Raw genomic sequence first — 16,713 nt, 5'->3', positions numbered from 1 at the left:
ATTTTTGAAAAGTCGTGAAAATGTGGCGCAAATCTTTGAATATATATATTTTTTCAGAGCGAACGCTTTTAACTCAAATCTTTGCTTCTGGGGGGTGTCCCTGGAACAACATATTTTCAGATGGGGTGTGTGCGTGCGTGCGTGCGCGCGCGCGTGCGTGCGTGCGTGCGTGCGTGCGTGCGTGCGTGTCTAACCAGATGATGACTGCAGCTCCCAGCGCTCCCACAGCCAGGTCAACCAGCCCGTCTCTGTTGACGTCCAACACTCCATGGACGCTGCGACCGAAGTACTGCAGACCCAACGACATCCCTGACGCCGATACTCTCTGGACAGCCAGGCAGAGATACAAAAAATCACACCCGTGTGAAGTGAGGGGCGCTCTTATCATCGTACATCATCATGACGTATAACATTGTCTATTTGCTCAGACACTGACGTAAAATTCTCCATTCATTGTCAATGAGAATTTAAAGACTCAAAGAGGTTTAATGTATCACTCCCTCACACAACAATGTGCAGTGAAATCTTGACATGACATGATCCAGAGACTGTGCTCACAATATAACAACACGATGGGTGATGATCGGGGTAACTGGGTTTATTTTATAAAGAATTACTTATTTATATGGTACAGCTTCTCACCTGCATGTAGTGGTGCTGGATGGTGCGGTTCTTTCCGTAGAAGACGTAGATGGCCCCCTGGTGGTCGTCCTCCAGCGGTGCTCCGACCACCACCTCCCTCAACCCGTCTCCATTCATGTCAGGGATAGAGGTGAGGGCCGAACCCAGCCGGGAGTTCTGAGAGCGCTCAGTCACCTCCAGGAAGCCCTGGGCTACCAGTGGTCTCTGCAAACACAGGCAGAGAAGGCAAGGCCAGGCAAGGTCAGGACAGTTCATTTCAACCAACAATGTAATGCAAGGTGCTTTAACCCATTTGGACCGGAGGACGATTCTACAAAATGCCGTATAAGTTTTCTGAGTTTCTATGTCAGACGTTCTCAAACATTTTCATGTCAAGGACCCCCAAAAATATATGTAATTGGCCGCCGACCCCCGTCTGAAAATATGTTGTTCCAGCGACCCCCCAGAAGCAAAGATATGAGTTAAAAACGTTCGCTCTGAAAGAATATATATAAAGATTTGCGCCACATTTTCACGATTAAAAAAAATAAATAGCAGATCTACAAGCTTGTAGCGCGGTACTCGGTGCCGTGCTATGAGCTTGTAGATCTGCTGTAGATCTGCTGTAGATCTGCTCTCTGATGGGTTAAGATAAAACAGTATTAAGATACATAACGCAAAAGCCAACACACTATGAAAGGACATTTGAATACAATTAAAAATAAGGAGTTGAAATAAAGCAGAAAATTACAGTTTGTTCCAGATATGTTGTGCAATGTGCTCTTCAAGGGTAATTAACCAAACACTTCTGGGCTCATTTTACATTATACTCTGGCTTTTGTGTGCACCCTACAAAGTTTTTAAGTTGCTTGATTCATTGATTCAATATTTAGATGAGATGTTTGATATTTGTTTTATCAGACATATCCCCCTCCTATAAACTCGCTGAACTTCAAACCCCAATTTAACCATTGACTCATTGAAAACACAAGTCCTTATAGTTCTGCTGACTTGTCCTTGTAAAGAAAAGAAAGGAAAAAAGGATTGTAAAAACACGGCCCCCTCATGAAGGACAATATCAGTCACCAGAAAAAGGGACGTCTGTTTTCAATGAGTCTAATGTCCTATGGGTTTATATAGGATTCGATTCAATTCAAAGGGACTTGCTTGGCATGAGAAAACATACGTTTACATCGTCGCCAAAGCATGAAGTGGAACAACACAATCAAAACAAGAATGTGTGCGTGTATTGTAAATACATGTGTCCAAGAGAGATAACAAAAAAAAACCTGGGACGTATCCTCAGTGATGTATCCTGAGGTCATCGGGTTTTCGGGTCTCTCGAACATCATACCCCTCACTCAGGCGACCCAGCCGGGGTGATCAATTCCCGACTTACGTCCCAGTAGCTACCCTCAATCAGCCCCATTAGGGAAAAACCAGGGCCACACAATCCGTTGGAACTACTCCAGAACTACTCTGCCAGGGCTGGGAGGTACGCTTCTGGCGCATGGAAGGACTAGGCTCTTAAAAAAGTCCTTCAATTATCACTTCACTGTCATCTGGGGACTGCAGCATGTTAAGCTGAATTTGTAACGTGGCTGTTGAAATTCAGGTCAGAGTCCATGACTTCCCCAAGATTTGTGGCAGGGGTTGTGGTTTTTATTTGAAGTTGAGTTTTTTCTTTCTTGGCTACAATTTCTTTTTTCCTATAATTTTTATCCCACGATTTTGTAACCCATTTTTCACCCCTGTGTCAATTATCTAATGTGATCCTGGGCTCTACACACCCTCCACCAACCTGGGGAGAGCAACGGACTTGAACTCATGCTTCCTTCATGCCTGAGTGTTCAAGTTGCTCCTTTACACCTGACAGGGGGGAGTTTCCCTGGTTGGACGTAGCGCGTGGAAGGAACACATTATTCCAACCAGTTCCTTTCCCCTCCATCAGGCGCCCCGGCTGGCCAGGGGGAGGCAGGCTACAACATTCAGACAATTCAGGCACAGCCAATTGTTGATTTGTTCAATGCATTTTACTGATTGTACTGGACCATAGTCCCCTGGTGATAAGGTTATATACAATTGTGTGTTGTTGTGTGTTTGTCTGCAACAAATGGAGCCTTGAAGAGAGAGAGAGAGAGAGAGAGAGAGAGAGAGAGAGAGAGAATGAAAGGATTGAAACAAGAAGAAACAAGGTGGGTCATGTGTTGTGACTGTGACTGTGACTGTGTGTGTGTGTGTGTGTGTGTGTGTGTGTGTGTGTGTGTGTGTGTGTGTGTGTGTGTGTGTGTGTGTGTGTGTGTGTGTGTGTGTGTGTGTGTGTGTGTGTGTGTGTGTGTGTGTGTGTGTACCTGTGGTCTGACAGTGTAAATATAGACCCTCCCTCTCTCCCATCCCCCGCTGAGGTACATGGGAGCCGAGACCAGCAACACGTCTGTCTGTCCATCAGCGTCAATGTCCACAGAGAGCAGCTCACTGCCAAAATATGAACCGATCTGAGGGGAGGAGAGGAGAGGAGAGGAGAGGAGAGGAGAGGAGAGGAGAGGAGAGGAGAGTTTCATTGATCTTAGAAACCCGTTAAAACATCACAAACGCACTCTGTCATTTCAAAATGACATCCGCGAAACAGTGCAGTAAGTGTTCTCTGTGAATGCTTTGATTCTGTCTCTCCCAGGACAGAAACCCCATGTCCTTCTATCTCTCTGCCATTTCTCCATCCAAGGTACTTTAGATCAGGGGTGCCCACACTTTTTGACTTGAGAGCTACTTTCAAAATGACCGGCTCGGCAAGATCTACCCACCAAATCAATTATTATACCATTGCTGAAAATAGTTTCAATATGTACCTGAGGGGGCTTCGGAATAGTAGAGTTTGTGTTACATTCTGTACAGTATAAGACAAATGCACTTGGAATGGGAAATGGAGGGGGAGAAATGTTTTTTTTTAATCGATTTTTTTCTTCAATATATTTAAATGAAATACTCTTTAGGGGCATGTTATGTGATCTACCTGCACAGCCTTTGTGATCTACTGGTAGATCGCGATCTACCTTTTGGGCACCCCTGCTTTAGATGAACTGAGAAAAACTGGAAAAGCTTTTATGATCACTTGAATTTGGAAAATAATGAATGTGATCAACAGCAATGGTTGCACAATGAAATAATTATATATTCTTTTGTGGCTTTTGAAAAGAATACTTGAAAATAATGCTTGTGTTACAATTGGATGGAATTATCCTCACTCTTTCCCTCTCCCTCTCCCTCTCCAGTGGTTGGTTGTGTTCTGTCGGCTGTTGCCGATGGCAACAGAACATCAGTAATTGATTGGACAGCTGAGGAGCACATGGCCAGCCAACTAGTAGATTGTCACATAAATGACCATGTGTCATGCACGTGCGTGTGCATGCACGCACGCACGTGACAGATTGATAGCTATGGTATAATAACTATAAGATGACTACGACGTTGATAAATCTGTCTCAGTTCTATATCAAAGACCCACCTCTACACTGTGGATTTTAACCCCGGTTGAGTTTCTATGGTCCATGTTTTCTATCCGTTTTGTATTTTTCGTGTGTTTGCTGTTGTTCTCTGTGTTTAATAATAATAATAATAATACATTTTATTCATAAGGCGCCTTTCAGGGCACTCAAGGTCGCCGTACAACAGGTTAAAACAGTTTATACAAACATAGTTAAAAGCAAAACATAGCTAAGGTACAGCTTGCAGCAGAGGTTTAGCTACAGTGTATTTAGTTTTATTCTTCTGTACAGCACTTTGTAAAATGTGCTTTATAAATAAAGTGGATTGGATTGGATATCACTGCAGCAGCTAAGAAGCCCCATTAGAGTATACTGTCCCACTCACGCAAGTTATATATTCGCTTCCCGTTGACTTCCTTTCTATATGAGTGACGGAGGGGCAGAGCTTTCTATATGAGTGACAGATGGGCAGAGCTTTCTATATGAGTGACGGATGGGCAGAGCTTTCTATATGAGTGACGGAGGGGCAGAGCTTTCTATATGAGTGATGGATGGGCAGAGCTTCTATATGAGTGACAGATGGGCAGAGCTTTCTATATGAGTGACGGATGGGCAGAGCTTTCTATATGAGTGACGGATGGGCAGAGCTTTCTATATGAGTGACGGAGGGGCAGAGCTTCTATATGAGTGACGGATGGGCAGAGCTTTCTATATGAGTGACGGAGGGGCAGAGCTTCTATATGAGTGACGGATGGGCAGAGCTTTCTATATGAGTGACGGATGGGCAGAGCTTTCTATATGAGTGACGGATGAGCAGAGCTTTCTATATGAGTGACGGAGGGGCAGAGCTTCTATATGAGTGATGGATGGGCAGAGCTTTCTATATGAGTGACGGAGGGGCAGAGCTTCTATATGAGTGATGGATGGGCAGAGCTTTCTATATGAGTAACAGATGGGCAGAGCTTCTATATGAGTGATGGCTGGGCAGAGCTTCTATATGAGTGACGGAGGGGCAGAGCTTCTATATGAGTGATGGATGGGCAGAGCTTCTATATGAGTGACGGATGGGCAGAGCTTTCTATATGAGTGACAGATGGGCAGAGCTTTCTATATGAGTGACTGATGGGCAGAGCTTTCTATATGAGTGACGGAGGGGCAGAGCTTCTATATGAGTGATGGATGGGCAGAGCTTTCTATATGAGTGACAGATGGGCAGAGCTTTCTATATGAGTGACGGAGGGGCAGAGCTTCTATATGAGTGATGGATGGGCAGAGCTTTCTATATGAGTGATGGATGGGCAGAGCTTCTATATGAGTGATGGATGGGCAGAGCTTTCTATATGAGTGACAGATGGGCAGAGCTTTCTATATGAGTGACTGATGGGCAGAGCTTCTATATGAGTGACGGATGGGCAGAGCTTTCTATATGAGTGACGGATGGGCAGAGCTTCTATATGAGTGATGGATGGGCAGAGCTTCTATATGAGTGACGGAGGGGCAGAGCTTCTATATGAGTGATGGATGGGCAGAGCTTCTATATGAGTGACGGAGGGGCAGAGCTTTCTATATGAGTGATGGATGGGCAGAGCTTCTATATGAGTGATGGATGGGCAGAGCTTCTATATGAGTGATGGATGGGCAGAGCTTCTATATGAGTGACGGAGGGGCAGAGCTTCTATATGAGTGATGGATGGGCAGAGCTTCTATATGAGTGACGGAGGGGCAGAGCTTCTATATGAGTGATGGATGGGCAGAGCTTCTATATGAGTGACGGATGGGCAGAGCTTTCTATATGAGTGATGGATGGGCAGAGCTTCTATATGAGTGACGGATGGGCAGAGCTTCCGGTGGTGAAGCAAATTTGCATTACATGCCTCAGCAGGTGGTGTTCAACTTTGAACCTTTTTTCAATTTAGCCTTGGAAGGTGTTGGCCATTCATTCCTCTGCAACCGCTTATGTTATGTGAGACCACACTACACTCTGCTAACTGTAGGTCAAGGTGTTATCCACAGCTGAATTGAAGCTGAAGCTTGAGGGGGGAAAAGATAAAACTGTTATGGGCCGACAAATGCTTTAACGGTTAAAGCATGTCAAATGCTAATTTGAATTCAAATGTAACCTATTCAATAAGGGAAAGCATCCGTTTCATTTTAGATTTCAGCAATTCAGTATAATATGGCAACATATTTTTCACTTCAGAAAACGGTTTAGAAGGATTTTTTTAGAATCTACCTCAGGTATATATCATGGGTTAAATGCTTTGGTGACTGTAAAAGGTGTAGTTTTACATTTTCAAACAGTATAAAAGGTGGGATTTAACCCATTTAGGCCTGAGGCCGATTCTAAAAAGGCCTCTAAATCCTGACCTAAGCTTTCTGAAAAACTTCAAATATTTATATAGCAGCATCATATGAATGAAAAACACCAAAAGGGGTTCCAGTTAAGGGATGCATTCGCAGATTAGACACACCAACAGATCGACATGCGGAAATAACAGTCGGACATGAGGTCGAACATGCGCTGCTCCGTGCTTGCAGTTAGGGTTAGGTTAGGGCTTGAGGCAGGTTGTCGGTCTAATGACAGTCGGACCAATAGTATGTCTAAACTAAAGCCTGGTGGGATTTAATGATATTTGCGTTTCTATGCCATGCATTATGAGGAAACAACAAAGTAAGACAGGCATAACTGTGCATTAAGATGAAGAAAGTTCTAATTGTAAACATTGCATAGCAACCAATTCTTATGTGCAGGCAATTAGGCACTACTTCTCTAATAGTGCTTGTAATAAGATTTGTATCTATAGTTTTCATGTTGCCATATTTGGTAAACATTTTCTAAAAACAGTAACTCACAGACAGCATATTACCCTTATATCACACCCAAGGGGCATTGCTCCATCCAAAAGTGTGTGTCTATGTGTGCTCTGACCTGCTCCCCCAGCAACGCCTGAAGGATGGTGAGGTTGCCTTGGTTAGTGAGGGTGAAGATGATGACTTTCCCCGTGTGGTTGAAACGAGGAGCCCCACCCACATACAGCTGGCCCCGCCCACGTGTCATCAAACTGCTGACGGAGTAACCTAGAGACAGACAGACAGACAGGAAACAGTTAAGATGCTCAGCCTGAACACCCCTCAATGCTGTTGGTGTAGTATACAATATACTATAATGCAAGATTTTATGCACATGTTATCTTTCTTCCTATTGATCTTTTTACAGTTTTATCATTATTGTTGTTGCTGTTGTCTTGCTGCTGCATTGTCTGAAGGAAGCCAAACCAAAATAAGTTTGACTCATATATACGTGTACACAAGATGTAACAATAAAGTTTGACTCTTATGTACCTGTACACAAGATGTAACAATAAAGTACAACCTTGAACTCACCAAGATAAGCTCCGTGGTTCTTCAGTTCCTCTGGGAATTCTTCCAGATATGAGGACCTAGGTGGGACCACCTTCCCATGTTTGGTGTCCTTCAAAACGGCTCCGGTCCAATCGTACGCACCGACTGCCCCAACCAGGACCCCGTCCTAAACAACAACAATAGCAATAACAAAAATAATTCACTTAATATTTTTATAGCAAACTTATAAAGGTGCTGGGCCTGGTGAGATGTAGGAGGGGCCCGGACAGGAGTCAACCCACAGAGCCTAGTCCTTCCACGTGCCAGATTGATGCGATCCTCCCGCATATCCAGTCCCGGTAGAGTAGTTCCGGAGGAACGGATTGTGTGGCCCTGGTCTTTCCCTAATGGGACTGATCGAGGGTAGCTACTGGGACGTAAGTCGGGACTTGATCACCCCGGCTGGGTCACCTGAGTGAGGGGTATGATGTTGCGAGACCCGAAACCCTGATGACCTTGGGATACATCACTGAGGATACGTCCCAGGTGCATCCATGTGATGTTTTTTTTGTTTTTTTTAATGCATACAATGCAACTCCTGCACCAAAACAGAAACTAGCAGAGGCTTTTATTTTGAAGATTTTTTTCTTTATTACACAGAACAGAAGACAGAGAGATTAATTGACATTTGCATATTGTCAATATCCACCGTTGTGTACTTAAGACCTCCATCTATCTCAAGACCCAGCTGGTATAGGATTAGAATCCACCAGAACCTTCTCTCCTGTGTCTCGCTATCTGCTTTCCCACTGTCTGTCTCCCTGTCAGCCTCCCTTCTGTCTGTCTCTCCTACACCGTCTCCCTCTCAGCTTCCCTACTGTCTGTCTCTCCTACACTGTCTCCCTGTCAGCTTCCCTTCTGTCTGTCTCTCCTACACTGTCTCCCTGTCAGCCTCCCTTCTGTCTGTCTCTCCTACACTGTCTCCCAGTCAGCCTCCCTTCTGTCTGTCTCTCCTACACTGTCTCCCAGTCAGCCTCCCTTCTGTCTGTCTCTCCTACACTGTCTCCCAGTCAGCCTCCCTTCTGTCTGTCTCTCCTACACTGTCTCCCTGTCAGGCTCACTTCTGTCTGTCTCTCCTACACTGTCTCCCTGTCAGGCTCACTTCTGTCTGTCTCTCCTACACTGTCTCCCTGTCAGCTTTCCCTATGTCTGTCTGTCCCACCTCTCAGCTTTATACACTCAGACTCTGCTATACACACAAGACCAGCTGAGGCTGACGTAGCCACATCAACTTTATCATCTAAAGATGGAGGTGATTAAAGCCTGAATCTCTCTCAGTTTGAAGGTGCTGACTGCTGACCCAATCCTTGGCATATGTAGTTAGTTCCAGCAGTCTGCGTGGAGCTGCAACGTTTCTCTGGCCCCAGCCAAGCTCTGCGGCTGGGGGACACATGGACGGCTGTCCCGTCCAGCACATGCAGCACACTGCCCGGGAATTTAAATCTGCAATAAAACTCTAGCATTTGCGGTTCAGTTTGGACTGATGTGTCCAGGACACTGCAGGGCAACAGTGGGAAAGTTCACCCTATTTTACAACTTTCTTTTCACATCACATTTGCTTTGGATTTTTTTTTCCCATGTGAAGCCACCCAGAGCATGGTGCCGTCACTGCCATGGGCTTATAGGGGCTCCCAAAATCTGAGTGTTTATTTAACTCCAGGCGGGAAATAAATACATTTACTGGTAACATATTAACGATTGATAACAGTCAATAGTTTAGATCAGGGGTTCTCAACCCGTGGGTCGCGACCCCTCGGGGGGGGGGGGGGGGGGGGGGAGGGGGGGAGGGGGGGGCATTTGCAACTGAATGGCTGGAAAGTGGAAATGAAGAGTTTACATATAGTACACATAGTACATGCATACACCTTCCCTAATGATCTGGTTTCAGTATTTATGGTGTATTGTCTCTATTATTAAGGTTATTGTAGCAGTAAATATATATTGGGGGTCGGGAGGGGGCGGGGCGGGGGTCCCGAGACATTGCCAAAGCATTTCCAGGGGTCCCCGGCCAAAAACGTTGAGAACCCCTGGTTTAGATGTTAAGCTTTCATAATCTTTCATTCCAACAAAGAGGCATAGTAAGAGAAGAAGCCAACAGCTAGTAAAAACAATACATCACCTTCTGGGCCATTAAACAGTGAATATTACTAAAGTTATGCTCTTAATTTGTTTCTCCCATGAAAAAAAAGACACTCTGTATTTGACATAATAAGTCCTTAGTTACATAATAGTTCTGAGGCAGGATTTATGTGTACTTCTGAGGTACCGAGTAATAAATATGTGTAGTCTCAGTCTGTTTTTGTAATAGTGAGGTCGTGAGACAGAGGTGAGGTATGCAGAGAGAGAGAGACATTTAGTCACATCAGCCAACAGACAACAGGAGCTGCTAATACTGGATACCTGGAATAATAGTCACTACTACTGTGTGTGTGTGTGTGTGTGTGTGTGTGTGTGTGTGTGTGTGTGTGTGTGTGTGTGTGTGTGTGTGTGTGTGTGTGTGTGTGTGAGTTCCAGTGGTGTGAAGAAACTAAGTACATGTACTCAAGTGCTGTATTTAAGTACAATTTTGAGGTATTTTCTTTACTTTCTTTTATAAATGTCAATACTTTTACTTCTACCCCACTACATCTCAGAGGATTACTTCTACCCCACTACATCTCAGAGGATTACTTCTACCCCACTACATCTCAGAGGATTACTTCTACCCCACTACATCTCAGAGGATTACTTCTACCCCACTACATCTCAGAGGATTACTTCTACCCCACTACATCTCAGAGGATTACTATTACAAGAACACTAACCACTTCAGACGTATATATATTTTGAACTTAGAGATATTCTGCGCATCGAGTACTTTTGTGAAGTATATGATGCCAATACTTTTGTAATTTACTCAAGTACATTTAGAATAATAGGTGACTTCTACAGTGAGTACATCTACATTGCAGTATAGATACTTTTACTTTAAGTAAAACATGTGAGTACTTCCATCACTGGTGAGTTCAATTGGCAGTGATCTTCTATGCTGAACCATCTGCTCTCTGTTAGAAAAAATACTTTCCACAACGCCATCTTCTCTCCTTCTCCAGTTACTCTCCCAGCACACTAAACCTCGCTCACTCTAACATTCCTGGAACACTGTGATCATGTCAGGTATGAATTTGTTTTTTCCTAATGAACAGAAGAAATAATATTTCAGGAATCTGTTCCACTCCAGCCTCTGTCCTCCCAGCAGCGAGAGGCAGTATCCATACATTCACACTCTGTCCTCCCAACAGCGAGAGGCAGTATCCATACAAAGCCTCTGTCCTCCCAACAGCGAGAGGCAGTATCCATACATTCACACTCCATTCATGATGTTGCTTAGAATCGGTCACCTCTGCAAGTTAACAGTAAGGGACAAAAGGAAATTGGAAAGTATATTTTACTCTACTCTACTTTTGAGGTACTTTAACATTACTAGTATTTTGAAATCTGTAGTTAACAATTACTTTCACACATCACACACTATCACACATTAACACTTAAGCCCTATTTTCGACAAAGTACTTTGTAATAAGTATATTTTGTACGTTCACTCAAGTAAACATTCTAATACAGGACCTTTACTTGTAACAGAGTATATTATTTATATTGTGGTACTGCTACTTTACATCTTCCACCACCAGATATTTCAACCGACACGAGATTGTCACGGTCACGCCCCCGACATTGCGTAAGTTGCAATGTATTTGTTGCATCCATCGGAGCAGCAATGCGCGGCTTTGCGCGCATTGTTCTTAAAATGAGTCAAGTGGTGGTTGGTGCATCTAATTAGAGGGAGCAGGAAGCAATTGTGCTCGTCTAAATCCAAGCACAGCAGGGCACATTATTCAGATTCAGTAAGATGCGTCTACACAGGCGTGTTCACAATGACCCCCTTTCCACCGGTTGGTTCCCAATGGGAACCGGTTCAGTTCTTTTTGGTTCTTAGTCCATGAGCCAGAGCTCCAAAATTGGTGGTAAAAACTAGACCTATATTAAATTGTTTATAGGATCAATACAAGTAAATCAATAGATGATAACCCTTCCACAGTAGTAGCTTTTTCATATTTTTTATTATTTTGCATATTTTCCTACATAATTTAAAAATGTAAAATGTGTAATACAATAAATCATTGTCTTCGTGTAAGTAATCAACCAGGGAAGTTTCATGGTGATAACAATCTGATATAGGTATGGTTTTTCCCACTCAATTCATAATTAACGTTCCAGTTTTGGAGCTCTGGCTCATGGACTAAGAACCAAAAAGAACTGAACCGGTTCCCATTGGGAACCAACCGGTGGAAAGTGAGTGCACACTCTGCTTGCAAAACCTAAATCCCTCCAAACTTACTTACAGGGCATGACTTTCAACACATCACTCATGTTCAACATGCTGACGCAAATGCTGAGAGACTCATCATTTATGTTAAAAAGAAAAACAATAAAATATCAAGTGTCTTTAAGCAAGACGGAGTTGAACGGCGAGGCGAAAGAACGAGGGAGAGAGAAAACTCATCTTGGGAAGAATTACGTGGAGCCATACCCTTCTGGTTTTCCTTTTCTTTCTCTCTCAGCTACAGCAGAAACAGGTCATCAGTAGTAGGCTATTCATTCTGGGGAGAGCTGGCTCACGCGTGTGTTCCTGATGCTTTTATATGTATATTCCCAGCAGTATTGCTGAATAGTGAATACCAAAAAAGGCCCTGCTTATATTCACATTGTGGCAAGATGGTTATTCCATAAAAATCTATCACCTTTATAAGCAAATTAAAATCTATCACCTTTATAAGCAAATTAAAAGATGTATTAAAGGTCTCACCTGGACGATATGAGAGGAGAAACCAGCCTGAGCCATCTGGAGGTTAAACCCTTGACCTGAACTCTTTGATCCTAATGAACAAATAAACACCATTGTCAGTCACATATAGGATTACTGTAGCGTGTTTACACATTTGTATAGCATAGTATGCATAATATCGTTGCTGTCGGGAGAAACCTCATAACTAAATTTTCTTGGCATAAATCAGTGCTATTGAACACCCTCAAAATGTCTGCTAAAGCAACTAACTCCACCACCTCTCCCCATCTCATGGAAGTAATTGACAATATAAAAAGTTACAACACCAACGTTGATGAGGCTGTATTGCTTTGTTTTCAAAATATAAGGTTTTCTTTATTTCCTGAAAAATGTATATTTTTCATTTCCTGAAAAATGAACATTTTGGAGTTATGAGGTTTCCTAGTCCCGACAGCAGAGATATATATATTTTATTCAAGGAGAGGGACTACTGTAGTGTGTTTATACTGTATGTGTTTGTATATAGATTTATTATTTGTATTTTATGAAGCACAGGGAGTTCATTATGCAAACCCTAACCACTAAGAGGTCAAAGGTTATGTTAGAACCTTCCAGACTGAAGATCCTCTCTCCCAAAGCGTCCACGATATCTTTCAGGGCTGACTCGTCCGTCACGTTGAAGAAGTGGTCCTCGTCAGGATCGCTAGCGATGAATTTGATCTCCTTCAGGAAGGACTCTGGGTTGATCCCACGCCGATTATAGTAACCCAACACCTACAGTAGTGACAACACAGCAACACAAGTCAACAACAGCCTAAAGACAAACTGCAAGTCAACAACACCACCAACAACTAGGCATGTAACGATATATCGTATATCGATATATATCGATATTAATCCCAACGATATGAATTGATTCATTGAAATAAAAAAAATCTTTTTTTAGGGGGGGCTAGTATGTGATGTGAAATGTGAGCTTTAGTCATATTCCATCATATTCAAGTGCTTTTGGAGAGAAATGAGAGTCACTTTCAGTAGTAGAGCACTGTAGAGGGGAGCTGTGTGTGTCTGTGACTGTGCCCAGGTGATGATGGTCGTTGATGCTCATCAAGGAAGGCAATTATGTTTCTGCACTGTCAAAAGTAATGCTACTTCTTTTGCAATGTAGTTAAATAAAAAATCTCATGGGGGAAGATAAATTATATAAAATTAAAAAAACATTTCTCTTTAAAATATATATATTTTTTAATATCGTGAAAAATCTTATCGTGAACCTCATATCGTGATACGAATCGTATCGTGAGTTGAGTGAATCGTTACATGCCGACCAACAACCCAACACCACTTGGAGACAACACAACTCAACGTGATGGTGTACAATTCTGATCTGTATCTACTACTAGATTTGGTGATTAGACTGGTTTTCAATATCGACTATGTTGGGTGGAAACTGAACACTGTATGTCCAAAACTGTTACTTTTCAGGATTCAAATTCTAAAGTGGCAAAAATACCAGATCTACAAGCTCAACACGCATATCTTTGTGCCGTGTCTCGAGCTTGCAGATCTGCCACTTTTGTGTGACGCTGTAGTACGATCAAGTAGAAGTAGAGCATTAATTAACAAAAAAAGTAAAACAAAAAAAGGAGAATGTGGAATATGGAGAATATGGAGTATGGATGGAGTATGGATGGAGTTTGGGAATATGGAGAATATGGAGTATGGATGGAGTATGGATGGAGTTTGGGAATATGGAGAATATGGAGTATGGATGGAGTATGGATGGAGTTTGGGAATATGGAGAATATGGAGTATGGATGGAGTATGGATGGAGTTTGGGAATATGGAGTTTCTGCCCGACAACAACATTATGGTTGTTGTTTGTGAGTCAGAACCAGAATCAGTTTTTATTTCCGTCGGCTGTTTTTAAATGTGCTTTATAAATAAAATTGACCGCCACTGAATCATGGCGGTTGTCTGTCTGGATGTGTGGTTGTTTTCTGTGAGTCTGGATGTGTGGTTGTGGCTGTTGTTGTGTAGACGTTCAGACTCACAGCGATGGCATACATGGTGATGTTGTCTCTCTCGCTGTCGCCCACAGCCTGCACCAGATCCTGGCTGTCATGCGACTCTCCATCTGTGATCACGATCATGACTTTCTTCGCTCCTGGACGGCCCCCACGCTCAAACGCCTCCGAACTGAACAGGGAGAGGAGACGAAACAACAATAAAAGATCTACAGTAATATATGAACCACGGTAACCACCTAACCACCCTATATATACACTCCCCTAGGGGTCTGTGATTTGACCCCTCCTTTTCCCCCTCTACACCAAATCTGAGTTTGTAACTAGATCGTCTATTTTCACTGAATGACATGGCCAGAATAGGGAAAATGTAGCAGTCGCATACAGAATATACCAGTGTTGTTTTCGTCGACTAAAACTAAGACGAAAAATGTTCGTCGACTACCCTTTTTCACTGACGAAAACTAAATGGAAACTACATGAAAACTAAGCTATGGTGACTAAAACTAAGACTAAATATACTGACAATTTCGTCAACAAATAAAAACTAGACTAAAATGTTAGGAAGCGACTAGTGGACTAGAGATCCAGTATAAGTCATTTTACACTTGGTTGCATGCTTGGTTTACACAATGCGTCGCGCTGCGACGCATTGTGTAAACTTGTAGATCGGCTATTTTCAGCAAGTGTAAAATCAGTCATTACGACTGCATCAAGGCCCACCAAAATACATTTTAGTCGACTAAATCAACTGTCGATTTAGTCGACTAAAATCGCATGACATTTAGTCGACTAAAACTAGACTAACACTAAGGCATTCCAGGTGACTGAAATGTGACTAAAACTATATGAAAACTATTCAAAAGACTATGACTAAAACTAAAATCACATTTTGCTGCCAAAAACCACACTGGAATATACAGTAGAAGAATACAGGAGAACAGTATGTAAGGGATATTTCACAACAAACAGTATGCGGTTCTCAAAGAAATCATGCACAATGTATGTATGTATGTATGTTTTGTTAACGTGGTACTAAATGGTTGTACTCAGCTGGTACTTTCTACAGCTTATCCAACTTGCAGGAGTAGTAAATTATGATGCACACAGTCCCAATAAGAGTATCTATTTAAAGAGTGTCTCAGAATATGAAAATACTTTTTAATGGTTGCAACATGGTGTAAAAGTGGGATCGTCTTCTGAGCGCCACATGGTTATGAAGACATTATACAGTACACGACGTGGAGGCTATTAGCCTAATGTTCTATGATTGCACGGCTCATTACCGATTAACTCTTACATATTGAAGGATTGAACGCAGGTTTTTGAGTGGTGCAACCACTCCAAGGAACAGCAATGTCTGTGACGTTAACCTATGTTTGTGACTATGTGTGTGACTCATGTGTGACACATGAGTACCAGTAGGGTCGCTGTTGTGCCAGAAACAGAGAGAGAGAGATAGTGCTGCACTGTTGCCTGCTAATGAGAGAGAGAGAGAGGGGGGGGGGGGGGGGGGTTGGGGTTGGGAGTTGCACCACTCAGTTCACACGGGTGTGATTTTATTTCAATATGGAGTAATGACAGAGTACTCTTCTGGGTCAGGTATCACATACTACAATGGCATGCCATAAACAGAGATTGTACAGGCTTCCATCATGTAACTGCAATTCCCCAATTCAATTCCAGCCTGTGTTACATGTCGCCCTTAAGCCCTAACCACACCAAAGGGTCACCATGCAACTCCTTGGGTCCAAACGGTTGCAAGGAGTTAACGCTAAAACCGTCTCTCGACCCTTTGGTGTGGTTTGGGCCATTGAATTCCATGCGTTGAATCACTAGGGTCAACGTGGGTCAACGTACAACAAGACATATCACACCGTCCGCAGGGACAACGCTAAAACAGTCTTTTTTTTTTTTTTTTTTTTTTTTATCCCACGATTTTGCAACCCAGTTCTTTCACCCAGTGCCAATTATCTAATGTAATCCTGGGCGCTACACTTCCTCTGCCAACCTGGGGGGGGCAGCGGACTGACCTCATGCCTCCTTCTATGCATGAGGAGTCCAAGCTGCTTCTTTTCACCTGACAGGGGGGAATTTCCCTGGCCGGACGTAGCGCGTGGAAGGAACACGTTATTCCGACCAGTTCCTTTCCCCTCCATCAGGCCAGGGGGAGGTAGTTTTAGAGACCAGGATTACTGCATGTTTTTGTGAGGGTACCTACCCTAGGGGAGAACATGCAAACTCCACACAGAAAGGCCCTTTCGCCAACCCCACCTCGGGTATGGGCACTGATGACGCGGAGGAGGGAACACACCCCCAGCGCCCACAGCGTCCCCAGCGGGAATCGAACCCAGGA

General features: G+C 43.2%; 1 protein-coding gene across 1 annotated transcript in view; it reads right to left on the bottom strand.

Annotated features, from left to right (window-relative positions):
• Window positions 1-16,713, bottom strand: part of LOC306923248 (integrin alpha-11-like) — a gene marked incomplete at its 5' end in the record, with an annotated part of 56,094 nt that overhangs the window by 22,969 nt on the left and 16,412 nt on the right. The window contains 8 exons of the mRNA XM_079501281.1: window positions 195-325; window positions 643-846; window positions 2,973-3,116; window positions 7,033-7,181; window positions 7,488-7,632; window positions 12,352-12,422; window positions 12,939-13,104; window positions 14,385-14,529. Of these exons, the coding sequence (XP_079357407.1) occupies window positions 195-325; window positions 643-846; window positions 2,973-3,116; window positions 7,033-7,181; window positions 7,488-7,632; window positions 12,352-12,422; window positions 12,939-13,104; window positions 14,385-14,529 (1,155 nt within the window). The remainder of the gene's footprint in view (window positions 1-194; window positions 326-642; window positions 847-2,972; window positions 3,117-7,032; window positions 7,182-7,487; window positions 7,633-12,351; window positions 12,423-12,938; window positions 13,105-14,384; window positions 14,530-16,713) is intronic.

The sequence above is a fragment of the Electrona antarctica genome, assembly GCF_951216825.1.
Source record: "Electrona antarctica genome assembly, chromosome: 5".
In the NCBI taxonomy this organism is placed as follows: domain Eukaryota; kingdom Metazoa; phylum Chordata; class Actinopteri; order Myctophiformes; family Myctophidae; genus Electrona; species Electrona antarctica.
This window is presented reverse-complemented; position numbering and strand designations above follow the sequence as displayed.